Source organism: Hemiscyllium ocellatum, chromosome 29 (assembly GCF_020745735.1).
Source record: "Hemiscyllium ocellatum isolate sHemOce1 chromosome 29, sHemOce1.pat.X.cur, whole genome shotgun sequence".
NCBI lineage: Eukaryota > Metazoa > Chordata > Chondrichthyes > Orectolobiformes > Hemiscylliidae > Hemiscyllium > Hemiscyllium ocellatum.
In genome coordinates this window covers 54,673,038-54,700,508 of record NC_083429.1, presented here as the reverse complement: position 1 = coordinate 54,700,508, position 27,471 = coordinate 54,673,038, and the positions used below count along the sequence as shown (strand labels likewise).

The following is a 27,471-nucleotide window of genomic DNA, read 5'->3' as shown; positions in this document are numbered from 1 at the left end:
AACGCACCACAATAGCAAAGAACACGTTGAATAGTGAATCTTTACCTCCCTTTCTATTATGTCTATGAAACATTAAAATAAAAATTCTACCTGACGGCAAAGTTGATGGATGACCACCGTACACAATCTGCTGACAGACGTAACAGTATCTATAAGGTCCCTGTGACATATTTGTCCAGTCATGATAGACATGATAACCAATGAGGAGAGGCATTGTACAGAATAATATTTATTAGGAAAAACTATACAGAAAGTATAAAAATAAAACAACTTAATGTTTGTATTTAGAACAAAAGGAAGATTATGACTTTTCCATCAGAGAGGACGATTTGCTAAAGAGCTGCAACTCAGTCGAATGCTACTGTGTCCACTTCTGCACTGTGGGATGGAGGCTCCTCACAGCTGCTCACTTTATTCCCTTCTGCGAGAGCTTTGAAATGCTGCAAAGACAACAGAACCTTTGATTGGTTTCTGCAAGTATTTGTAACAAAAGGCATGGACTATAATGTGGGAAAATATGAAGATCGCTTTGGCAAGAGGAACAAAAAGCTGAGTATTATTTAAAAGGAGAAGGATTGCAGAAGTCTGAGGTGTTGAGTGCTCTAGTTCAGGAATCACAAAAAGACAGCTAATGGAATATTATCCGTTATTACAATAGGAATTGAAAACTAAAGGAATAGTGTTGTGTTCCAGGTAGAGATGGCATTAGGGCAGGAGGTGGTTCAGATGAGGCTTGCTAGATTGATATTGAAATGAGTGTGTTGCCTTCTGAGGAAAGGTTGGACAGACTGGGTTTGTTTCCACTGGAGTTTACAAGAGTGAGGGGTGACTTGATTGAAGGGTATAGATCCTGAACTGTCTTGACAAGGTGGACATGTAAAGGAGGTTACCACTTGTGGGTGAGTATAGAAGTAGGCGGCACTGATTTTAAATGAAATAAGGTTGCCCTTTCAGGACAAAGTTGAGAAGGATGATCTTCTGGCAGAGGGCTGTGCACCATTTGAAGACATTGCCTCAGGAGGAGGAGACAGGTGCATTGGATATTTAAGGTGGAGATAGATTTACTCTCATTAGGCAACAGAATCAAAGGTTACTGGATGTAGCTCGGAGTGTGGAATTTGAAACACAAACATATCCGTCACAAGCTAACTGAATGGTGGAGCAGACTCAAGGGATTGAACTGCCTACTCCTAGTTCAAAAATAAAGAAAAAAACCTGTTTCTAACTATTGCCTTTTCAGAGGTAAAGTGTAAATCAGAAAAAAAGCTGCATCTTTAAATGCATACTGGGTGCACATGATTCCTAATGAAAGAAATGTTTTAGATGTGAATAGAATCTGCTGAGCAGTGGGTATTAGGGAAGCAGTTGAAAAGCTACTTATTACAACTCTGCTGAATTAACATCATTGTGTTTGCCACAGCCACTGTGATCATTGTATAACAGTGTCTTCAAGAGCCAAAGCACTGATACAACACAGTTGCTGAAAGGGAACGTACAAACATCACTCCAATTGTACCTGTGTGTGTATTGTGTTCCACCTAGAATTTGCATTGCCACAGGTGCAGCCTATTTCTATAGAACCTTTCATGTTCTCAGGATGCCCTATAGCAATTTTCAGCTAAGTGAATACTGCTGAAGGTGCAATGTGGCAAAGGAAATGCAGGACTTTGTGCATGATAGAGTTGCACAGGCTGCAATTAAATAATACCCACATCATTTTCTTTAGTCAACAAGGTACCATGGACATTCAGGACAAATCCCCTCCTATTCTTTAAAAGAGTGGCCATATGAATCCTTACATTTATTTGTGCCATTGCTTTATATTTCATTTGAAAGGCAGCAGTGTAGCTTTCCCTCAGTACTGACCCTCCAACAGTGTAACACAACTCCCTCAGTATTGACCCTCTGACAGTACAGCACAACTCCCTCAGTACTGAACCTCCGACAGTGTAACACAACTCCCTCAGTATTGACCCTCCGACATTACAGCACAACTCCCTCAGTACTGACCCTCCAACAGTGTAACAACTCCCTCAGTACTGACCCTCCGACAGTACAGCACAACTCCCTCAGTACTGACCCTCCAACAGTGTAACACAACTCCCTCAGTACTGACCCTCCGACAGTGCCATACAACTCCCTCAGTATTGACCCTCCGACAGTACAGCACAACTCCCTCAGTACTGACCCTCCAACAGTGTAACAACTCCCTCAGTATTGACCCTCCGACAGTGTAACACAACTCCCTCAGTACTGGCCCTCCGACAGTGCCATACAACTTCCTCAGTACTGACCCTCCGACAGTGCAGCACAACTCCCTCAGTATTGACCCTCCGACAGTGTAGCACAACTCCCTCAGTACTGACCCTCTGACAGTGCCATACAACTCCCTCAGTACTGACCCTCCGACAGTGTAGCACAACTCCCTCAGTACTGACCCTCCGACAGTGCAGCACAACTCCCTCAGTACTGACCCTCCGACAGTGCAGCACAACTCCCTCAGTACTGACCCTCCGACAGTGCAGCACAACTCCCTCAGTACTGACCCTCCGACAGTGTAGCACAACTCTCTCAGTACTGACCCTCCAACAGTGTAACACAACTCCCTCAGTACTGACCCTCCGACAGTGCAGCACAACTCCCTCAGTACTGACCCTCCGACAGTGCAGCACAACTCCCTCAGTACTGACCCTCCGACAGTGCCATACAACTCCCTCAGTACTGACCCTCCGACAGTGCAGCACAACTCCCTCAGTACTGACCCTCCAACAGTGCAGCACAACTTCCTCAGTACTGACCCTCCAACAGTGCAGCACAACTCCCTCAGTACTGACCCTCCGACAGTGCCATACAACTCCCTCAGTACTGACCCTCCGACAGTGCCATACAACTCCCTCAGTATTGACCCTCCGACAGTGCCATACAACTCCCTCAGTACTGACCCTCCAACAGTGTAACACAACTCCCTCAGTACTGACCCTCCAACAGTGTAACACAACTCCCTCAGTATTGACCCTCCGACAGTACAGCACAACTCCCGCAGTATTGACCCTCCGACAGTGCCATACAACTCCCTCAGTACTGACCCTCCGACAGTACAGCGCAACTCCCTCAGTACTGACCCTCCAACAGTGTAACACAACTCCCTCAGTATTGACCCTCTGACAGTACAGCACAACTCCCTCAGTACTGAACCTCCGACAGTGTAACACAACTCCCTCAGTATTGACCCTCCGACATTACAGCACAACTCCCTCAGTACTGACCCTCCAACAGTGTAACAACTCCCTCAGTACTGACCCTCCGACAGTACAGCACAACTCCCTCAGTACTGACCCTCCAACAGTGTAACACAACTCCCTCAGTACTGACCCTCCGACAGTGCCATACAACTCCCTCAGTATTGACCCTCCGACAGTACAGCACAACTCCCTCAGTACTGACCCTCCAACAGTGTAACAACTCCCTCAGTATTGACCCTCCGACAGTGTAACACAACTCCCTCAGTACTGGCCCTCCGACAGTGCCATACAACTTCCTCAGTACTGACCCTCCGACAGTGCAGCACAACTCCCTCAGTATTGACCCTCCGACAGTGTAGCACAACTCCCTCAGTACTGACCCTCTGACAGTGCCATACAACTCCCTCAGTACTGACCCTCCGACAGTGTAGCACAACTCCCTCAGTACTGACCCTCCGACAGTGCAGCACAACTCCCTCAGTACTGACCCTCCGACAGTGCAGCACAACTCCCTCAGTACTGACCCTCCGACAGTGCAGCACAACTCCCTCAGTACTGACCCTCCGACAGTGTAGCACAACTCTCTCAGTACTGACCCTCCAACAGTGTAACACAACTCCCTCAGTACTGACCCTCCGACAGTGCAGCACAACTCCCTCAGTACTGACCCTCCGACAGTGCAGCACAACTCCCTCAGTACTGACCCTCCGACAGTGCCATACAACTCCCTCAGTACTGACCCTCCGACAGTGCAGCACAACTCCCTCAGTACTGACCCTCCAACAGTGCAGCACAACTTCCTCAGTACTGACCCTCCAACAGTGCAGCACAACTCCCTCAGTACTGACCCTCCGACAGTGCCATACAACTCCCTCAGTACTGACCCTCCGACAGTGCCATACAACTCCCTCAGTATTGACCCTCCGACAGTGCCATACAACTCCCTCAGTACTGACCCTCCAACAGTGTAACACAACTCCCTCAGTACTGACCCTCCAACAGTGTAACACAACTCCCTCAGTATTGACCCTCCGACAGTACAGCACAACTCCCGCAGTATTGACCCTCCGACAGTGCCATACAACTCCCTCAGTACTGACCCTCCGACAGTACAGCGCAACTCCCTCAGTACTGACCCTCCAACAGTGTAGCACAACTCCCTCAGTACTGACCCTCCGACAGTACAGCACAACTCCCTCAGTACTGACCCTCCGACAGTACAGCACAACTCCCTCAGTACTGACCCTCCGACAGTACAGCACAACTCCCTCAGTACTGACCCTCCAACAGTGTAGCACAACTCCCTCAGTACTGACCCTCCGACAGTACAGCACAACTCCCTCAGTACTGACCCTCCAACAGTACAGCACAACTCCCTCAGTACTGACCCTCCGACAGTACAGCACAACTCCCTCAGTATTGACCCTCCGACAGTGCCATACAACTCTCTCAGTACTGACCCTCCAACAGTACAGCGCAACTCCCTCAGTACTGACCCTCCAACAGTGTAGCACAACTCCCTCAGTACTGACCCTCCGACAGTACAGCACAACTCCCTCAGTACTGACCCTCCGACAGTATAGCACAACTCCCTCAGTACTGACCCTCCGACAGTACAGCACAACTCCCTCAGTACTGACCCTCCGACAGTACAGCACAACTCCCTCAGTACTGACCCTCCGACAGTGTAGCACAACTCTCTCAGTACTGACCCTCCGACAGTGTAGCACAACTCCCTCAGTACTGACCCTCCAACAGTGTAACACAACTCCCTCAGTACTGACCCTCCAACAGTGTAACACAACTCCCTCAGTACTGACCCTCCGACAGTACAGCACAACTCTCTCAGTACTGACCCTCCGACAGTGCAGCACAACTCCCTCAGTACTGACCCTCCGACAGTGCCATACAACTCCCTCAGTACTGACCCTCCAACAGTGCAGAGCGACTCCCTCAGTACTGACCCTCCGACAGTGCCATACAACTCCCTCAGTACTGACCCTCCGACAGTGTAGCACAACTCCCTCAGTACTGACCCTCTGACAGTGCAGCACAACTCCCTCAGTACTGACCCTCCGACAGTGTAGCACAACTCCCTCAGTACTGACCCTCCGACAGTGCCATACAACTCCCTCAGTACTGACCCTCCGACAGTGTAGCACAACTCCCTCAGTACTGACCCTCTGACAGTGCCATACAACTCCCTCAGTACTGACCCTCTGACAGTGCAGCACAACTCCCTCAGTACTGACCCTCCGACAGTGTAGCACAACTCCCTCAGTACTGACCATCCGACAGTCAGCACAACTCCCTCAGTACTGACCCTCCAACAGTGTAGCACAACTCCCTCAGTACTGACCCTCTGACAGTGCCATACAACTCCCTCAGTACTGACCCTCCGACAGTGTAGCACAACCCCCTCAGTACTGACCCTCCGACAGTGCCATACAACTCCCTCAGTACTGACCCTCCGACAGTGTAGCACAACTCCCTCAGTACTGACCCTCCGACATACAGCACAACTCCCTCAGTACTGACCCTCCGACATACAGCACAACTCCCTCAGTACTGACCCTCCGACAGTACAGCACAACTCTCTCAGTACTGACCCTCCGACAGTGCCATACAACTCCCTCAGTACTGACCCTCTGACAGTGTAGCACAACTCCCTCAGTACTGAGCCTCTGACAGTGCAGCACAACTCCCTCAGTACTGACCCTCCGACAGTGTAGCACAACTCCCTCAGTACTGACCATCCAACAGTGTAGCACAACTCCCTCAGTACTGACCCTCTGACAGTGCCATACAACTCCCTCAGTACTGACCCTCTGACAGTGCAGCACAACTCCCTCAGTACTGACCCTCCGACAGTGTAGCACAACTCCCTCAGTACTGACCATCCGACAGTCAGCACAACTCCCTCAGTACTGACCCTCCAACAGTGTAGCACAACTCCCTCAGTACTGACCCTCTGACAGTGCCATACAACTCCCTCAGTACTGACCCTCCGACAGTGTAGCACAACTTCCTCAGTACTGACCCTCCGACAGCGCCATACAACTCCCTCAGTACTGACCCTCCGACAGTGTAGCACAACTCCCTCAGTACTGACCATCCGACAGTCAGCACAACTCCCTCAGTACTGACCCTCCGACAGTGTAGCACAACTCCCTCAGTACTGACCATCCGACAGTCAGCGCACCTCCCTCAGTTCTGACCCTCCGACAGTGTAGCACAACTTCCTCAGTACTGACCCTCCAACAGTGCCATACAACTCCCTCAGTACTGACCCTCCGACAGTGTAGCACAACTCCCTCAGTACTGACCCTCCGACAGTGCCATACAACTCCCTCAGTACTGACCCTCCGACAGTGTAGCACAACCCCCTCAGTACTGACCCTCCGACAGTGCCATACAACTCCCTCAGTACTGACCCTCCGACAGTGTAGCACAACTCCCTCAGTACTGACCCTCCGACATACAGCACAACTCCCTCAGTACTGACCCTCCGACATACAGCACAACTCCCTCAGTACTGACCCTCCGACATACAGCACAACTCCCTCAGTACTGACCCTCCGACAGTACAGCACAACTCTCTCAGTACTGACCCTCCGACAGTGCCATACAACTCCCTCAGTACTGACCCTCTGACAGTGTAGCACAACTCCCTCAGTACTGACCCTCTGACAGTGCAGCACAACTCCCTCAGTACTGACCCTCCGACAGTGTAGCACAACTCCCTCAGTACTGACCATCCGACAGTGCCATACAACTCCCTCAGTACTGACCCTCTGACAGTGTAGCACAACTCCCTCAGTACTGACCCTCTGACAGTGCAGCACAACTCCCTCAGTACTGACCCTCCGACAGTGTAGCACAACTCCCTCAGTACTGACCATCCGACAGTCAGCACAACTCCCTCAGTACTGACCCTCCAACAGTGTAGCACAACTCCCTCAGTACTGACCCTCTGACAGTGCCATACAACTCCCGCAGTACTGACCCTCTGACAGTGCAGCACAACTCCCTCAGTACTGACCCTCCAACAGTGTAGCACAACTCCCTCAGTACTGACCCTCTGACAGTGCCATACAACTCCCTCAGTACTGACCCTCCGACAGTGTAGCACAACTCCCTCAGTACTGACCATCCGACAGTCAGCGCACCTCCCTCAGTTCTGACCCTCCGACAGTGTAGCACAACTTCCTCAGTACTGACCCTCCGACAGTGCCATACAACTCCCTCAGTACTGACCCTCCGACAGTCAGCACAACTCCCTCAGTACTGACCCTCCGACAGTGTAGCACAACTCCCTCAGTACTGACCCTCTGACAGTACAGCACAACTCCCTCAGTACTGACCCTCCAACAGTGCCATACAACTCCCTCAGTACTGACCCTCCGACAGTGTAGCACAACTCCCTCAGTACTGACCCTCCGACAGTGCCATACAACTCCCTCAGTACTGACCCTCCGACAGTGTAGCACAACCCCCTCAGTACTGACCCTCCGACAGTGCCATACAACTCCCTCAGTACTGACCCTCCGACAGTGTAGCACAACTCCCTCAGTACTGACCCTCCGACATACAGCACAACTCCCTCAGTACTGACCCTCCGACATACAGCACAACTCCCTCAGTACTGACCCTCCAACAGTGCCATATAACTCCCTCAGTACTGACCCTCCGACAGTGTAGCACAACTCCCTCAGTACTGACCCTCCAACAGTGTAACACAACTCCCTCAGTACTGACCCTCCGACAGTACAGCACAACTCCCTCAGTACTGACCCTCCGACAGTACAGCACAACTCCCTCAGTACTGAACCTCCGACAGTGTAGCACAACTCCCTCAGTACTGACCATCCGACAGTACAGCACAACTCCCTCAGTACTGACCATCCGACAGTACAGCAAAACTCCCTCAGTATTGACCATCCGACAGTACAGCACAACTCGCTCAGTACTGACCCTCCGACAGTACAGCACAACTCCCTCAGTACTGAACCTCCAACTGTGCCATACAACTCCCTCAGTACTAACCCTCCGACAGTACAGCACAACTCCCTCAGTATTGACCCTCCGACAGTACAGCACAACTCCCTCAGTACTGAACCTCTGACAGTACAGCACAACTCCCTCAGTACTAACCCTCCGACAGTACAGCACAACTCCCTCAGTACTGACCCTCCGACAGTACAGCACAACTCCCTCAGTACTGCACCTCTGACAGTACAGCACAACTCCCTCAGTACTGACCCTCCAACTGTGCCATACAACTCCCTCAGTACTAACCCTCCAACAGTACAGCACAACTCCCTCAGTATTGACCCTCCGACAGTACAGCACAACTCCCTCAGTACTGAACCTCTGACAATGTAGTGCTCCCTCAGTACTGACCCTCCAACTCTACAGCACTCCCTCAGTGTAATCTAAACCCCCCAATTCACTGTGGCAAGAGTGACACCCACTGAACCAGAGCTGCTGCCTTCATTCAGTATAAGTGTCTTCCACAGCAGATTGCAACTATTGCTGAAGATAGAAACAGGAAAGATGGTGGGAGCATTTACAAAATTGCTGTTTGTAGAAGAAGCTGCCAGAGATTGATTACAGCTGAATCTGGCTCAGAGAAGAGGCAGAGACCCAGATTTTTCAGACTGTATCCTAATGACTCTTACCTGTGAATTTTTGAACTCAGAGTAAAGGGTGAAAAGCACATGTAGGGACTGGATGCGGTCCTTGTATACAGGAATATCGAGGATTGCTGTGGAAGGAAGCGGCAAAATAAAAAGTTTTGAAACAACAATGACATACAGAATATTAGTATTAACAGTCTAGACTGGAGCCAGTTAAAGGGAATGTTTCAATAGAGATTTAGTTAACAAGCTCATGAAAAACCACTGGTTATTATTCAGGTTGTAAGTTTGCTCGCTGAGCTGGTAGGTTTGTTCTCAGACGTTTCGTCACCATGTTAGGTAATATCATCAGTGAGCCTCTGGTGAAGGACTGGTGTTCTGTCCTGTTTCTATTTGTGTGCCTTGGTCTGTTAAGGTGAGTGATATCACTCCTGGTTCTTTTTCTCACAGGTTGGTAAATGAGGTCCAAATCGATGAGTTTATTGATGGCGTTCCAGTTTGAATGTCAGACCTCTAGGAATTCCCGTGGGTGTCTCTGTTTAGCCTGTCCGAGGATGGATGAGTTGTCCTTCATCTGTGTGTAACGATACCATTGATAGTTGGTTAGGTTTTGGTGGCTAGTTGGTGTTTTTGTATCCTGGTGGCTAGTTTTCTGCCCTTTTTGTCCAATGTAGCGTTTGTTACAATTCTTGCATGGTATTTTGTAAATGACATTAGTTTTGCTGGTTGTTCGGTTCATCAGTAGCTGTTTCAGTGTAAAGGTAGGTTTATGGGATACCATGATGCCAACCCAACCTAAACCAATCCAAGCTTCGGGTTCGCTACGTGGATGACACCTTTGTCATCACAAAACGAAAAAAATTCGAGGAAACTACATCATCATCAACAACATCCTTACTGGCATAAATTTCACAGAAGCGGAGGAGAACAACAACAGACTCCACTTCCTAGGTGTCTCAGTGGAATGAACAACTAATGGAGAACTGCAATCCAGCGTCTACAGGAAAGCAACACACAGACCAGATACTTAACTATAGAAGCAATCATCCCAACACCCACAAATGGACCTGCATCAGGACATGATTTAAACGGGCCATGACACACTGCAGCACCTAGGAACGACGAACAGCAGAAGAAAAATACCTATACAGCATATTCAAGCAGAACGGGTACCCGATAAACACAGGCGAAAGTGAGCACTGCAGATGCTGGAGATCAGAGTCGAGAGTGTGGTGCTGGAAAAGCACAGCAGGTCAGGCAGCATCGAGGAGCAGCAAAGTCAATGTTTCGGGCAAAAGCTTTTGATTCTGATTTTCCTGCTCCTCAGACGCTGCCTGACCGGCTGTGCTTTTCCAGCACCACACTCTGGATCCAATAAACACAGTCCGTCAATTCCTAAACAACAAGCCCAAACAAGTAGATACAACCTGGTAAAAACAATGACTGCAGATGCTGGAAACCAGATTCTGGATTAGGGTGGTGCTGGAAAAGCACAGCAGGAAAATCCCTTGGATGTTGCCTGAACTGCTGTGCTTTTCCATAACCACTCTAATCCAGAAAGTAGACACAACGTGCCTAGAGACTTTAGCCGCATTACCAAACAAAGATATCTCGGAGATGACTGCCAGGCTACTCTGACCCCTTGACATCATGGTCGCCCACAAAACCTACTAACACACTGAAACAGCTACTGATAAACCTAAAGGACCCTGTACCAACAACCAGCAAAACAAATTCATATACAAAACACTTTGCAAGACTGTAACAAACATTACATCAGACAGACAGATAAAAAACTAACCACCAGGATACACAAGCACCAACCAGCCCACCAAAAGATATGACCAACCATCACTGGTATCCATAGACACAGATGAAGGAGGACACCATTTTAACTGGGACAACATATCCATCCTTGGACAAGCTAAACAGAGACACCCATGGGAATTCCTGCAGGCCTGGCATTGATTTAGACCACATTTACCAACGTCTGAGAAAAAGAACTGGAAATATCACCCACCTTAAGAGACCATGACACACAAATAGAAAGTGGGACAGAACACCAGTGTTTCACCAGAGGCTCACTGATGATGATACCTAGCATGGTGACAAAACATCTGAGAACAAATCTGCCAGCTCAGCAAGCAAACTTATAACCTGAACCTCAACCTGAGCTACAAATCTTCTCAAAAATAAATCGCACTGATGATTGTTTTTAATTAATAAGTATGCCCAGAATTAACAAAAATATCCAGCATCTCTGTCTGCAGCTGTGGACAGCGAAACAGAGTTAATGATAATTGCAAACTCCACTTCTCTCACCACTGGCACTGCTGGGCCTGCTGAGTGTTTCCAGCATTTTAACATTTGGGCGGCACGGTGGCACAGTGGGCGGCACTGCTGCCTCACAGCACCTGGAGACCCGGGTTCAATTCCCGACTCAGGCGACTAACTGTGTGGAGTTTGCACGTTCTCCCCGTGTCTGCGTGGGTTTCCTCCGGGTGCTCCGGTTTCCTCCCACAGTCCAAAGATGTGCGGGTCAGGTGAATTGGCCATGCTAAATTGCCCGTAGTGTTAGGTAATAGGGGTAAATGTAGGGGTATGGGTGGGTTGCGCTTCGGCGGGTCGGTGTGGACTTGTTGGGCCGAAGGGCCTGTTTCCACACTGTAAGTAATCTAAAAAAAATAAATAAATTTTATTTTTGTTTTCCAGCAGCAGTCATGACTATCTCTATTGTTGGTTGGTGTTCTGGTGCAAAGATGTGGGTCTGGGCTCAATATAGTACAGTGCAGTGGGCTAGTGTTATTTCCACAACTTCACAATGACAGTTTCTGTTCTCAGTTGTATGGTGATGGTTGAAACATACAGAATTTTTCTGCTTCTCTGTGTGAGATACTAGATCCTGTTGAGGGCCAGTTCCACAGGACTCTAAACTATCTATTCCTCACCAGTCACGTTAGTGGTAGAAACATGAGGCATGAAGGAAACATCACAGCTAGGTCTGAGCCTGAATGATCCCTACACACTATCTACTGGACAGTCAACAACATGTCAATCTGTTCCTGTCCCTTGCCTTGAGCTGCTGAGGCTGAGGAGATGGCCACTGTTATCTCTGAGGAGATGGTTCAACTGAAAGAAGCAGTTTTCTTAAATGGAAGATCTTACAGTGAACACAGCAGCTCATATCCTCAGGCTGAATGATCACCCAGGTCTGAGAAGAGATGGAAGAGAGTTCTGACATGCACTGTTTGGCAGGTGTTTCGGAGTTACCCAATGTACTATTAGCTTTTTACTTGCTGATTATTTAATGCTAACAGTTGTGCTTACCGCAGATCATGTCAATGTATTGGGTTAGCTCACAGTTGATATCTGCTGTAGGCAGGCTCACCTATGATGAAAGAAGTTATTTAATGTAGTCACCGAGAGAAATATTTTATGCTCACAATGCTAATAAAATGCATATAATTGCAGCCTTAATCAGACTTACTAACCTTTCCTAGCAGTTCTTCAAACTCTGGTGGCCATTCTTGCATGAGTGCTTCAATATCAGGCATCGGCCTAAAAGGAAGAACAGGAACTTGCTTCAAGCCATAGCTACAAGCTGAGGGTTTATTCCCCTCTTCTCAAGGCTCTGAGGCTTGCTGGGATATAGATCCACAGACAATGTCCAGAATCTGAAGCTATCACTATGCTTCCTATTCAAGATGAGCCAGTGAATATCAATGGCTATTGAGCCAAGCCTCGACATCATGCACTGCCCTTGCACTTTCCACTGACAGTGATCAGGAGCAGGATCCCCGAGCTCATGCTCTCCTTAATTTAGCGTTGAAGCCAAGTGCATAAAAGCTTACTGCTGAATTCAAAAAATTCAACATCGAGTGTGGGTTAGGAAAAATCTATTTAGGAAGCTTCCTGCTCAGTACAGCTCAGTCATCAGTTAGACAAACATACCAAGCCACGAGAGGATATCCTGTAAACGTTCAAAGATGCAGCACAGAGAGATGGCTTCAGACACCACATCCGTGGTACCACAGTATGACTAAGTATTCATCGTCATTGCAACTGTGGAGGAAACTGAACAATACCATGCTGCTGCTTGGATCCTGAATATCTAGGGCAATGAAGCTAGCAGTGGAGACAGGAAGGAGCACAAACGGGAACATACATCACTCACTTGGTATAGTGAATATTGGCAGGTGGTTTGGAATGATGCAGTTCACTGATGCTGTCCATCCAGTTATCAAGAGCTTTTGGATTTTTCTCTGCATTCTCCAGGCTTTTCACCTTTAACTGCTGTTGTGCAAGACAGGAACAGTAACTTGACCACAAAAAGTACTTTGACGCCTTTTATAGGTGTTGTGCCAGAATTTGAACTGGAGGCATAATACCCGAGACACAGACACAATTACAGATTTCTCCGTTTTGCTTTCCTCATCCACCCAGTCACAGATCTGTACCTCAAATTTAAAATGAACCATATGTGTTCAAATCCCTCCATTGCTTCAGCTCTCTCTTTCTCTTTAACACCGTCCAGCCCACAACACTGAGATACCTATGCTCCTCCAATTCTGGCACCGGGTGCACCACATACTCCACCATTAAATGAAAAACTCCACCTTGCATGCAACTCGAAATTAATTCTCTCAAACCTGTCTCATATATCATCAGGAGGTTATTCAGTTAGATTATGACTGTTCTGTATCTTCGCTCCAAATATCTTTCTTTGTTCTTTAATTGTTAAAAGTCTTATCTAACAAAAAAAATCAATCAATTCAGTTTTGAAATTTTTAACTGAGCCACAGCATCAATAGTTTTTTTGGAAGATCACCAATACATCAATGCTACAGTTCAATGCACTTTCTCTATAAATACCTCTACAGTATAATCTAGAATTAGGTGACTGGATACTATTCACAGTTTAAGCAGATGCACTGCAAACATTTCACACAATCTCCATTGCATTCTATGAATTCCTAGTGACAGCATGGAACTGCTTTTGGTGGTTGAGTTAATCAGTAATATTACTAGAGCACCAGCTCCCAGAAGAAGCTGCATCACCCCTATTAAACATCCAGCTCCTTACCGTGATACTGTGCTGTTTCGAATTTTCTGTCAGCCACAGTGACAGAACAGTCGGATCAGACTGCTTCGCGCAAGGTTCGTCCAATGGGATCAGGCCCAGGTTGTCAGGTTTCCCATCAGGGCGAGGTACCTGCAGGTCACATGGGAAATAACTCAACAAATGGGAATTCAAAGTCACTTTTAAAATTAATTTTTATGAGGTGCTGGTTTGCTGGAGGGGCTGAAATCTGTAAACAGTTTAATGTGCTGTAATATGCTGAGCTGTGTCTAATTGGACCAGGGTATTATGTGAGTATTATTCATCCTAATATCGGATCAGTAAATTAGGTGGTCAAGACCACTTCCTGGTTTGATATATTCCTGCAGTATGTGGAACCGACAGTAATTCATCAGCAGTGTTAAGAGATAAAAAGAATAATTACAAGTGTTTGAATAACAAATTAAAAACAAAATTAAGTTCAGAAAAATAACAATGTAGAAAAGGAAGCTGAATTGTGATAATATAAATATTTAATTTCTGAACCTTCAAAAAGGCATCAATATCACCCACTGAAGGAATGAAGTCTGGAATGAATGGCTTCAGCTTATGGTCCAGCTCAATGGATTGTGGAGTATATCTGTCACACACAAAGCCAAAAGCAGTCAAAAACACTTCTCTAGACTCGTTTAACAGCACTGATGCATTTAAGAGGCAAACTGTTTTTTAATTTGTTCTTTCATGAAATAAGGGTGTTGCTGACTGGGGAGCATTTATTACCCATCTTTAATTATTCTCAAGAGGGCAATAGTGTGATAAGTACAAAGAATTACATAAAGTACATACAGCAAGGAAACAGAACATTTAGTCTGTACAGGTCTTTACATTCCATCGAATTGCCTTCAAATATATTCATTTTCTCCCAGCCTTTTCAGCAAATCTTTCAATTCCCTGCTGGGATTCATAAAAGTCACTGAGGTAGATATGGAGAAAATATTTCCACGAGGAGAATCCAAAATCAGAGGCCAACCACCTATTTGATTCAGTATTGGATTTATGAGTCACCTTGGATTGTTGGTTGGTCACTGGTTTTGGATTTCCTGGTGGAAGTATTTTCTCTGCAGGTTAAGTATGTACTGTGCAGGTAAACAGTGCCTCAGCAACTCTCCAAACTTACTTTAGCAGCAGCTTTCAAATCCTCAGCAACTGCCACCCAGAAGGACAGGAGCAGCAAATGTCTAGGAACACCACCACCTGCAAGGTCCCCTCCATGCCACACACCATCCTGACTTAGAACTACATTAACATTTCTTGACTGTTGCAAGGTCAGAATCCTGAAATCTCCTTCCTAACAACACTGCAGGTTTCCTCAGGTCCCAAAAACCACAGTGGTTTGAGAAGGCAACTCAACATTAACTTTCTACGGCAATTAGAGATGGGCAATAGAGGCTGGCCTAGCTATTAAGGCGCACACCCCATGAAAAAATTCAGAGACAAGTGCATGTTGTACAGGAAGACAATGAGTTGCGTAAACAGTGCTGGTGCACAAATACATGTTGTACAGGTACAGAATGAGTTAGAAAGGATTATGAAGATAAAGTGGGAAAAAGGCATTTTTGAAGTTTTCAGTCAGCTGTGATTACATTAAATAGGGAACCAGCTCAAAGGGTTGATTGGCCTACTCCTCTTGCAATGTATGCATCTCAGCAGCAATCAGTGGATCCTTATGCCTCACACCTCAGCGAAAATAGAGGCAGGTGAGAATGTAAACAGGAGGATACTGTTGCTAAAGTTCTGCCATAGGAGATTCTCTAAAACTATCACTAGAATATAAAAGCACCATAGAACAACAGGAATGTGGGTGACTCCTAACTGCTCTCCGAAATGACATGGCAAGCCACTCAGTGCAAATGCATCTAGCGACGGTCAACAAATACTGTCCTTGCCAGTGGCATCCACATCCCATGAAAAACAAAATCTACTTGAAACAAATTATTCATTGACTTTTACCTGGTGATATACTGGAACAGTTCCTTTATCTCATTGGAAGTGGGAAGATGCTCATAATCTGCAGGATCATATGCACTGAAAGAGACAGAACATTATAAATTATGGGTAGTAAGTCAGTACCTGATTCTAATAATGACAATTAGATCTGACATTAAACTAATTCTGTATCCAGCAACACACAGAATGGTATCACAGAAAATAACATGAGGAAAATCTCTAAATAGTGAGTTAAGAGAGAGTCTGTCAAAAGACAAAACTCAGAAAACTCAAGGACTAAAGAATTAAGATCTCATTAAAATCCTTTTATCTTTAAAAAGCTTACCTTTTTAAAGATAAAAGTAAAAAGAATCTTAGTATTTCATGTCTCATCTTGCAACTACTGTTTCTTATTCTGGCGTAAATATACTGCCTGTTGTGTGATAACAGTACATGCTCATACCATTTATGCAGCTGGTACAGGGATACACAGCAACAAAGCTCTCTGTTCAACTTCTGGGTAATGCTCAGGTTCCCCTTGACCACAATGCAACTAAAGCACACAGTGTGAATGGGATCGGCTCATGGTATGATCAACGTCGATGAGCCCAAAGGCATTATTTGTGTGAAAAATAAAAGCTAGGAATAAATTGGTCATTTTAAATGAGTTAACTGTTAAATCAGAAAATCAGACCAGAAAACATTGGCAAATGGAGAGCAACGAATTACTTTCTCAGCATTTCCTGTGAAATTGTAAACGGGTTCAAAAGAAATGCCTGACTGAAAACACTGACTGTGGACTTGGAATATCAATCTCAAAATCTTGCCACTTACAGCTTCAGACATCAAGAGCTCTACAGAAAAACCTTAGCGGTCTCCAAAGTTACTAATTGAGTACAATTGTTGACTGCATATAGTGAGTACTTTCTGGTGGCATGATTTGCCTACAGTACACATTGGTGGATAAAAATCATAAGTAGTTTTAGCAATTGAACAATTCCTGCAATTGTGAAGTGTGAATAGCCAATTATAACAGGCTTTGTCTCAAATGAGGGAGCATTAAAAAGTTAATATTCTAATCTAGAAAGCTAGATGGTGAATGTGAGAACCAGAGGTTAAACTTTAGACACTTTATAAAATTTTATTTATAGAAACGTACATTACAAACATATGTTTCCTAAACCAGTGGCAGTTTCAATCTGCACCAATATATCTGTTTGACTGAATCAAATAACCTAACTAGTAAAAGAAAAGAAGGCTTCTTACAGAATTCAGAATGATGTGATACATGTCTGATTTAAAAGTGAGTACAAGAGGAATAAAGCCTTATTCTTCCTGCAACAGCTCAATACTCAATGTTGACAATGACCAAGCCATCAGGCTGAGTCCTCTGGCTTTCATTTCCACTCACCTTCTGATTTGACTCACCCTTCTGGTGGTGCTCCATGCTCCTCATCATCATCATCAGATTCTGTGTCATCTGAATCCTCATCCTCCTCCTCATCTTCATTCTCCACAAACCCCTGCTGCATGGCCTTTGATCCTTTCTTCTTCTCCTGTTGAATAATTGCAAAAAACTGCCCATCTTTAAGTAGTAACTTTAGCTTATTGAGTTTTTTCCCTTGTTGCTAAGCTTGCTGCTACTTTATTTCCATTTACAAGAAAAAACTCTTAATTTTCCCTCTCCTAGAGGTATTGTCTCTTTCTGGAAATTTTATAGGAATTGCTGACTTTGGTACTCTGCTTGATGTTTACAACAAGAATCCGGACTCTAAGAGTTACAGCTGAGATTGATCCTGTCCCCACACATAAATTAGGATCTCATGACTGTGGCGGTGTACTGGTAGTGTCCCTGACTCTGATCCATGAGGCCTGGGTTCAAGTCCTACCTGCTCCTGAGGAGTGTAATGATGTCTCTGAGCAGGTTCAGTAGAAAATATTACACAAGGGTCTCAGGGCTCCTGTGATGTTATGGTTGTATCCCTAGTTCTAGAGTAGGAGGCTTGGATTCAAGTCCTATCTGATCCAGAGGTGTGTCATCACATTTCTGAACAGGTTGTTCATAAGAAATGAAAAATTAATAAGATTCTTTGGGTTCCTGTGGCACATTAGTAATGTCCCTACCTCTGGGCCAGGAAAACCAGGTTCAAATCTCACCTCCTCCAGAGGTGTGTAAAATTATCTCTGAACAGGTTGATGAGAAAATATAAATAGATTAGTAAAAATGGGATGTGTTGCTGGAAAAGCGCAGCAGGTCAGGCAGCATCCGAGGAACAGGAGAATCGACGTTTCTCCTGTTCCTTGGATGCTGCCTGACCTGCTGCGCTTTTCCAGCAACACATTTTCAGCTCTGATCTCAAGCATCTGCAGTCCTCACTTTCTCCTAGTAAAAATGGGATGTCCACATTCAAGTCCCACTTGTGCCAGAAGTGTATCAGAATATGCCGACACAGATCGATTCAAAATAGGGGCTTTTGATGTGCAGAGGTAGTTATCTTACTCCTGAGCCAGGAGGCTGGAGTTCAACTCCCACCTGCTCCAGAAACACATTTAAACAGGCCGATTAAAAATATCGCAGCATTCTAAATGAACTTAACAAGATGGACCTTGTCCATCTTAAATAAAAATCTCCAGGAGGCCTGGGGTCAATTCCTATCTGCTCCAGAAGTATGTACAACATCACTGTATGGATTGATTAGCAAATACCTACTCAAAGGCCTGTGGATAGTGTACAGGAGCAAGAACCTTGGCTGACTGCCTCTTTTCTAACTGTCAACTATTATAAAATCAATATCTTTGTAGTCATAATACGTGCTGTGCAAGCCAGCAGCCTGTGTAATTTGCATCATAAGCACAAGATGTTCCACCGCTAATCACATTTAAAACTCTCTTGGAGTGTTTCTATCAGTTAATCAAAACAATTTAAGGGTCACTGAACAGCAATTCAACAGTCAGTTCAAGTCAGTGAGTGAGTGCAAATGTCTGTAAAGGTGACTGAATGGTGCTGAACTGCTATTGAAATTGGATTCATGCACTTAGGGCAAAGGCCAGTCCATGAGCTTTAGGGTTCTACTCAAAGCAGCTCGAAAGCTGGAACTGCATTAATGATTCTGGACTGCAGCTATGTTTGACCAGAGAGATGCAGTCTCAGGAGAAGAGGTTAAGCTTCTGAGAGCCGAGCAATTATTGGCAGTAGTACAGTCCTGCATTTAGATGCTAGACAATAGTCTGGTCAATATAATGGATGACGTTTCAGGTTAGCTCAGCTGGCAAAGATGACCAGTAAGGTTGGGACAAGGAGCAAATCTGACAGAGATCTGGAAAAAGAGTACCTTTCGGTTAAGGATCGTATCTGTGAAATTTAGGTGGGGTTGAGCTGCTGTTGGTTGGGACCAAACCAGCTTTGAAAGAGAGGTGTTGAAATTCTTCTGAGTGAGATAGAGTTCTAAAAGAAATTTCGTGACACAGAGATCACTCTCAACTGGGTGGGTTACTGAGAAATTTGTAGGATTTGTTTTGGCTGAACATGCTGGGTCATGTGTATGGTATAAAAATATTTTACCAGTTTCCACATTAATTCAAATTTACTTCACATTAGGGAGAAAGTGAGGACTGCAGATGCTGGAGATCAGAGCTGAAAATGTGTTGCTGGAAAAGCGCAGCAGGTCAGGCAGCATCCAAGGAGCAGGAGATTCGACATTTCAGGCATAAGGCTCAAACCTGAAGAAGGGCTTATGCCCGAAACGTCGAATCTCCTGCTCCTTGGATGCTGCCTGACCCGCTGCGCTTTTCCAGCAACACATTTTCAGCTACTTCACATTAATTCTGGGTTATAAATAAATTGTGAACACATAACTATATATTGTAAAATGTATTACATTTACTTGTATAATTTAGTAATGTTGATTTGTTTAAAAACCATGGAATCTTGTGGTATATTTTCTAAGCAAGTACATGGGATTTCAAATTTTATCTACTTTAAACAAAATCTCTGCCAGGTAATTGCACAAATTTGGCAGTTTTATCTAGGACTTTAGCACAAAAATTTGCCCAACGCGATTATATCAATTAGTACCAACAGAACATAGATCCAATTCAAAATCTTGTTTGCAAATGGCTAGATTTAAATATGTCTAATAACTACATACACGCAGCATTTTCCAGGAAAAATGAATGGTGATCCAGAATGGGAAACCTGGCTGATTGGTATCCTTTGGGTTAGAGAAACCCTCCCACTGTTACACCTGAAACAAATCATCCCAGGGCAGGGACTAGTGGACAGCATGGATTAGGTCAAGGTCTGAAACAGTCAATTGCTCGGTGAATTTACAATGAACCATTTCAATGCTAGTGGACAGAGAAACTGGAAGAATTTCCAGCTGGTCAGACACTTTGAGTACCAGTGGTAGTTATCAGCTTTAATCTCTTACATTCCTATCTGGAGCCTGTCAAATCCTTGAAGGAGGAGACTTCTGGAATGTATACAGAGGACCCAAGCAACACATCACAAGAAGCTGCAAAATTCTGAAGCCTGCTCGATTGCTTGATCAGATTGAGAGAATAATCTTCCCAAAGGTTTTTGTTGAACTTGGCCACAGATTATCGACTCCCGCTACTCCCAGGAGCTGGCATCACTAGCAGTGATCATGTAATACATTTTGTTGAGACATCCTGCATACAAGATCCTGACAGCTTCTTTAATTCATCCTTTTTATATGTTCTATATATAAATGGGGGTTTTACTAAGTAGCAAACAGAACTTCAAAACCTTCAGTCATCAGCTAATGTAAATGGCTGCTCATGTAAAGATGCATTAATCTCAGCAGTGAACAAAGACTCACAATTTCATTTTTACAATCTATCCAATTGCATTCTGAAATCTTATTCTATATTTGTCAGTGTTGTAATTTCTTGAGTGATGACTGGGACATGTCCACTACCTTTGTGGAATGCCTGCACTTTTATATTCTGTGAAAAGCCATACTTTTGCCTAACTTGCCACAGATATTAAATACTCAGGGTGCAGAACACATGGCTCTCTGGCTGTTAAGACCCTCAACTCTGCAAAAAGCAAGATTTCCATCCAAACTGGAGAAAGACAACACATAAATTTAGGTAAATCTTCCCGAGAGGAGGTAAAGATCACTGAGCACTGCCTTTAGTTGGGTCAGGTAACACTGCATTGCCACAGGGTCAGAGGATAGAAATTGTGTGAGAATTCCTATCACAATTCCATTACGATTTCCAGCACAGAATGATACAGTCCCATTAACCATTTCACTGCATGCTGTTCCCTCCTGGCTATAGCCTTTCAAATTTGAACTGATGATCTTATTGCTGTTTTTTAATTTGATTTTGGCTTCTTGGCCACTATTTCCAACACCATGCTGTACTGACTTGCTGATTTTAGCCCTTCAATTAGGTTTCTTCACTTTAAAAACATTCATACACCCAAATCCAAGTCAGTAGAGTTAAGCGCATGTAAAGGAATGTGTATGCTGTCCAACCTGTGCTAACAGCAGCATACGCAGAGATTGGAGCCCCGCCTGGGTGACATTACCTTCAAGTCATACCTTTCCCTTGTGTAGTGTTGGTGTAACGTTGTGGAAAATGCAGAGCCCTTGATAGTTGTGGAAAATGTATGCATTACCTCAGTGGACGTTATCTTACTGTTCTCCTCCTCATACTCATCACTGCTGTTATCTGCCATGAGTCTGGTCTGGGAACGGTTTGACCTGAGACCAGCTGGAAGTAGAAAAAATTAAATTTCAGAAAATCTTTAAAGTTTATTCTTAATGAAAACGGACTACAAAGGTGCAGCAGGCTCAAATTATGAGATACATGGGTAAATAATGTTTTTATTTCTGCCGTGGCTCAGGCATAGAGATTTCAATACTGTTATTAAACAGTGTGATTTTAAGAAGAAAGGGATATATTTACAAATGCTGTGAGATAAGTGAGACTGAGTGGCCATCCATCTTCTCATCCAAATTAGTAACTTATTCTTATGCACAACTTGAACACAGTCAAATGGTTGTGATATAAACTCTGTCCATACTTCTTTGCAGGCCTCAGCAGTTCATTCCAGTGAGTCAGAGCACTCTTTGCTAACTAATATATTTTAAAGATGAGCTGTATGTTCAAATAAATCTATTAACAGTTCACTACAGATTACTTGGAGGAAGACAATCCATCTTTCCAGCATAACTCTTTCTAATGCAATCATTGCAGGATCTATGAAACACATTGAAGTACTGAATTCCAGTTGAAGTCCCGAGAGGGAGCAGCAGACAGTGACTGGGTACTGACAGTGGCAGGGCCATGCATTCTGAAATAGCAGCTGGAGCCAAGTATAAAATACCTGTTTAGGTTGAACAGTTATTCTCTTTAATGAAATATTATATTGTGGTTACTCAGTAACCAGAGGGGTGGCACAGTGGTTCGCATAGCTGCCTCACAGTGCCAGGTACCCAGGTGCGATTCCAGCCTCTGGTGACTGTTCGGACTTTGCACGTTTTCCCCATGTCTGCATGGGTTTCCTCTATTTGTTCCAGTTTCTTCCTATAGTTCAAACATGTGCAGGTTAGGTGAATTGACCATACTGAAAATGTGTTGCTGGTTAAAGCACAGCAGGTCAGGCAGCATCCAAGGAACAGGAAATTCGACGTTTTGGGCAAAAGCCCTTCATCAGGAAGGAGGAAAGTGTGTCCAACAGGCTAAGATAAAAGGTAGGGAGGAGGGACTTGGGGGAGGGGCGATGGAGATGTGATAGGTGGAAGGACGTCAAGGTGAGGGTGATAGGCCGGAGTGGGGTGGGGGGCGGAGAGGTCAGGAAGAAAATTGCAGGTTAGGAGGGCGGTGCTGAGTTCGAGGGAATCGACTGAGACAAGGTGGGGGGAGGGGAAATGAGGAAACTGGAGAAATCTGAGTTCATCCCTTGTGGTTGGAGGGTTCCCAGGCGGAAGATGAGGCACTCTTCCTCCAACCGTCGTGTTGTTATGTTCTAGGGATGGAGGAGTCCAAGGACCTGCATGTCCTCGGTGGAGTGGGAAGGAGAGTTAAAGTGTTGAGCCACGGGGTGGTTGGGTTGGTTTGTCCGGGCATCCCAGAGGTGTTCCCTGAAGCGTTCCGCAAGTAGGCGGCCCGTCTCCCCAATATAGAGGAGGCCACATCGGGTGCAGCGGATGCAATAGATGATGTGTGTGGAGGTGCAGGTGAATTTGTGGCGGATATGGAAGGATCCCTTGGGTCCTTGGAGAGAAGTAAGGGGGGAGGTGTGGGCGCAAGTTTTGCATTTCCTGCGGTTGCAGGGGAAGGTGCAGGGGAGTGGAGGTTGGGTCGGTGGGAGGTGTGGACCTGACGAGGGAGTCACGAAGGGAGTGGTCTTTGCGGAACGCTGATAGGGGAGGGGAGGGAAATATATCCCTGGTGGTGGGGTCCGTTTGGAGGTGGCGGAAATGACGGCGGATGATACGCTGTATAGGGAGGTTAGTGGGGTGGTAGGTGAGAACCAGTGGGGTTCTGTCCTGGTGGCGGTTGGAGGGGCGGGGCTCAAGGGCAGAGGAGCGGGAAGTGGAGGAGATGCGGTGGAGGGCATCGTCGATCACATCTGGGGGGAATCTGCGGTCCTTGAAGAAGGAGGCCATCTGGGCTGTACGGTATTGGAACTGGTCCTCCTGGGAGCAGATGCGGCTGAGACGAAGGAATTGGGAATTTGGGATGGTGTTTTTACAGGGGGCAGGGTGGGAGGAGGTGTAGTCCAGGTAGCTGTGGGAGTCAGTCGGTTTATAGTAGATGTCTGTGTTGATTTGGTCGCCCGAGATAGAAATGGAAAGGTCTAGGAAGGGGAGGGAGGAGTCTGAGACAGTCCAGGTGAATTTCAGGTCGGGATGGAAGGTGTTGGTAAAGTTGATGAACTGTTCAACCTCCTCGTGGGAGCACGAGGCAGCGCCGATACAGTCATCGATGTAGCGGAGGAAAAGGTGGGGGGTGGTGCCAGTGTAGTTGCGGAAGATGGACTGTTCCACATATCCTACGAAGAGACAGGCATAGCTGGGGCCCATGTGGGTGTCCATGGCAACTCCTTTAGTTTGGAGGAAGTGGGAGGATTGGAAAGAGAAGTTGTTCAGGGTGAGGACCAGTTCAGTCAGTCGAAGGAGGGTGTCAGTGGAAGGGTACTGGTTGGTGCGGCGGGAAAGGAAGAAGCGGAGGGCTTTGAGTCCTTCGTGATGGGGGATGGAGGTGTACAGGGACTGGATGTCCATCGTGAAGATAAGGCATTGGGGACCGGGGAAGCGAAAATCATGGAGGAGGTGGAGGGCATAGGTGGTGTCCCGAACGTAGGTGGGGAGTTCTTGGACTAAAGGGGACAGAACCGTGTCGAGGTACGCGGAGATGAGTTCGGTGGGGCAGGAGGAGGCTGAGACAATGGGTCGACTGGGGCAGTCAGGTTTGTGGATTTTGGGCAGGAGGTAGAAACGGGCGGTGCGGGGTTGTGGGACTATGAGGTTGGAGGCGGTGGATGGGAGATCCCCTGAGGTGATGAGGTTATGGATGCTCTGGGAGATGATGATTTGGTGGTGGGAGGTGGGGTCATGGTCAAGGGGGCAATAGGAGGAGGCGTCCGTGAGCTGGCATTTGGCCTCAGCGGTATAAAGGTCGGTGTGCCAAACTACTACCGCCCCTCCCTTGTTTGCCGGTTTGATGGTGAGGATGGGGTTGGAGCGGAGGGCTGCACGTTCTGAGGGTGAGAGGTTGGAGTGGTTGAGAGGGGTGGACAGGTTGAGTCGGCTAATGTCGCGGCGGCAGTTGGCTATAAATAGATCGAGGGCGGGTAAGAGGCCAGCACGGGGTGTGCACGTTCTGAGGGTGAGAGGTTGGAGTGGGTGAGAGGGGTGGACAGGTTGAGTACCTGATGAAGGGCTTTAGCCTGAAACGTCGAATTTCCTGTTCCTTGGATGCTGCCTAACCTGCTGCGCTTTAACCAGCAACACATTTTCAGCTCTGATCTCCAGCATCTGCAGACCTCACTTTTTACTCGAATTGACCATACTAAATTGCCTCACAGTTGTCAGGGATGATCAGGCAAGGTGGATTATCTATGGTAAATGTGGAGTATGGGGATCGGGTGGATAGGCTGGATCTGGGTGAACTGCTGTTTGGAGGGTCAGTGCAGACCTGAAGGGCTGAATGGCCTCTTTACACACAGAAAGGAATCAATGATTCTAAGACAAAACAGGAAGCTGTCAAGTTTGATGCCTAGTAGGTGCTGAGTTAGCAGGTGTTCTGTCAGGAACAGTAAGGGAAGCTGAAGTGGGATGTAGTCTCCCTGGCAAAAAAACACTGCAGTCTTTTGTGTCTGGATCACTAACTAGCGATTCCTGTTCAAGTAACTGTGTGTGTAGGAGATTGAGTGAGAATGGAATTTGGCTTCTGTTTTACCTCCTGCTGTGAATTAGCACCATTCTCACATTACAACAGCTAGTTGGGTAATGAACTGAAGAGCACTCTGTCCCTAGAACTGTACCTCCTTCAGGAGTCACTGCTCTCACTAAAGGAGGGACAAACATGAGAGATTATATCAAGAGATATATACAGGTGATCGTGGCCAAATATTGGAAGCAAACAGGCCAGGTGGAAACACATTACAATCAACATGAGGAGCGTCATTGGTATCTTCTGATGTGACTTTATCTCTGATAATTTCTGTCATCAACCACATACACTGTACTTTTGTTAAGATATGTTACATCATACATCAAGTCTACGCATTATTTTTCATATGATACTCTAATCTGCAAATGACAACATGCACCTTCCTCTATCTATCATTCCTTTACAATACATGCTTTCAATATCTGAGACTTACCAGGCTGCCTTGGAGATGGAGTGTAGATGCTAGCTACCTCTTCCGGATCATTCACATCCAGACTTTCATCATATGGTTGATTAGTAACAAGCTTTGTCTGAAAATAAAATAGCTAGTTTCATAAACTGAAGCCAATCAGTCAATACTGAGGAAGAGTGACACTGTCAGAGAGCTGGTACTGAGGGAGTGCTGCACTGACGGAGGGTCAGTGCTGAGGGAGTGCCGCACTGTCGGAGGGTCAGTGCTGAGGGAGTGCCGCACTGTCGGAGGGTCGGTGCTGAGGGAGTGCCGCACTGTCGGAGGGTCGGTGCTGAGGGAGTGCCGCACTGTCAGAGGGTCAGTGCTGAGGGAGTGCCGCACTGTCGGAGGGTCAGTGCTGAGGGAGTGCCGCACTGTCAGAGGGTCAGTGCTGAGGGAGTGCCGCACTGTCGGAGGGTCAGTGCTGAGGGAGTGCCGCACTGTCGGAGGGTCAGTGCTGAGGGAGTGCCGCACTGTCGGAGGGTCAGTGCTGAGGGAGTGCCGCACTGTCGGAGGGTCAGTGCTGAGGGAGTGCCGCACTGTCGGAGGGTCAGTGCTGAGGGAGTGCCGCACTGTCGGAGGGTCAGTGCTGAGGGAGTGCCGCACTGTCGGAGGGTCAGTGCTGAGGGAGTGCCGCACTGTCGGAGGGTCAGTGCTGAGGGAGTGCCGCACTGTCGGAGGGTCAGTGCTGAGGGAGTGCCGCACTGTCGGAGGGTCAGTGCTGAGGGAGTGCCGCACTGTCGGAGGGTCAGTGCTGAGGGAGTGCCGCACTGTCGGAGGGTCAGTGCTGAGTGAGTGGGCACTGTCGGAGGGTCAGTGCTGAGGGAGAGCCGCACTGTCGGAGGGTCAGTGCTGAGGGAGTGCCGCACTGTCGGAGGGTGGGTGCTGAGGGAGTGCTGCACTGTCAGAGGGTCAGTGCTGAGGGAGTGCCGCACTGTCGGAGGGTCAGTGCAGAGGGAGTGGGCACTGTCGGAGGGTCAGTGCTGAGGGAGTGCCGCACTGTCGGAGGGTGAATGGGTATTTTCAGTACATTATTGATAACAGGTTCCGATCTTGACCCCGACAGTTTCTGATCCTCTCGCCCCCAGGGGGACACACTCTGACCGGGCTCCTGTCAATCCCACATTCTGACCACTCGGCCCACCGCTGAGTAAGGGATCTTGCTGTGCGGAGTGACAGCTCCCCGGCGGTTACCTGAGCGCCCGCCCTCATTCCCCTGTAACTCTGAGGCCGAGGGCTGTGCCCGCAGGCACCGAGCTCTGGGAGCGGGGCTCCAAGTGAGGCGACGCGATGTCTAGGCCCGCGTTGCTATGGTTACCTTGGCGCCCTCTGAGTCCGACTCCGCCATGACGCCAACCTGGCGCGCCTGCGCATGCTCCACCTCCGGACCCGCCCACCAACAAGTACAAAAACCGTCAAGAGAAGACCAAGGTGCCGGCTCCTACTTTGGCCCTCCCGCTGCACCGCTCCCTGCAGGGGATGAAGTTATCTGCAGCTGTACTCTGCCGTAATTGTTGGCACAGGAGATACGCTCAGTTTTAATTTCAATGTAACTTTCGCTGCTGTTTATGGGAAGTTGCAGAGTGTGAATTAACTGTTTAGTTTCACTCATTTTCATAGTGACCACATTTCAGACTGGTGATCTTAGAGAATTTTATA

General features: G+C 46.8%; 1 protein-coding gene across 2 annotated transcripts; it reads right to left on the bottom strand.

Annotated features, from left to right (window-relative positions):
• Positions 1-213: 213 nt before the first annotated feature.
• Positions 214-27,201, bottom strand: ift46 (intraflagellar transport 46 homolog (Chlamydomonas)). Of its 2 annotated transcripts, none has more exons than XM_060846804.1 (12): positions 27,131-27,201; positions 25,795-25,891; positions 21,577-21,671; positions 17,355-17,482; positions 15,951-16,025; positions 14,487-14,580; positions 13,965-14,093; positions 13,056-13,174; positions 12,373-12,439; positions 12,209-12,269; positions 8,924-9,009; positions 214-440 (listed from the first exon to the last, which is right to left on the bottom strand). In XM_060846804.1, the coding sequence occupies exons 1-12, from the start codon at positions 27,158-27,160 to the stop codon at positions 348-350; spliced, it is 1,074 nt and encodes a 357-aa protein (XP_060702787.1). In that variant the 5' UTR covers positions 27,161-27,201; the 3' UTR covers positions 214-347. The 2 variants fall into 2 exon arrangements, with proteins under 2 accessions (XP_060702787.1, XP_060702788.1); XM_060846805.1 differs by lacking the exon at positions 27,131-27,201 and adding an exon at positions 27,007-27,116.
• Between the last annotated feature and the right edge of the window lie 270 nt (positions 27,202-27,471).

What these genes read in the sequence shown, in the direction of transcription:
- ift46 (XM_060846804.1), bottom strand. Translation starts at nt 27,160, where the DNA reads ATGGCGGAGTCGGACTCAGAGGGCGCCAAG. An exon ending in GTAAGATAACGTCCACTGAG is followed by an intron (nt 17,483 to 21,576) that starts GTAATGCATACA and finishes ATTATTCAACAG; the next exon opens with GAGAAGAAGAAAGGATCAAA. An exon ending in CGAAACAGCACAGTATCACG is followed by an intron (nt 13,175 to 13,964) that starts GTAAGGAGCTGG and finishes CTTGCACAACAG; the next exon opens with CAGTTAAAGGTGAAAAGCCT.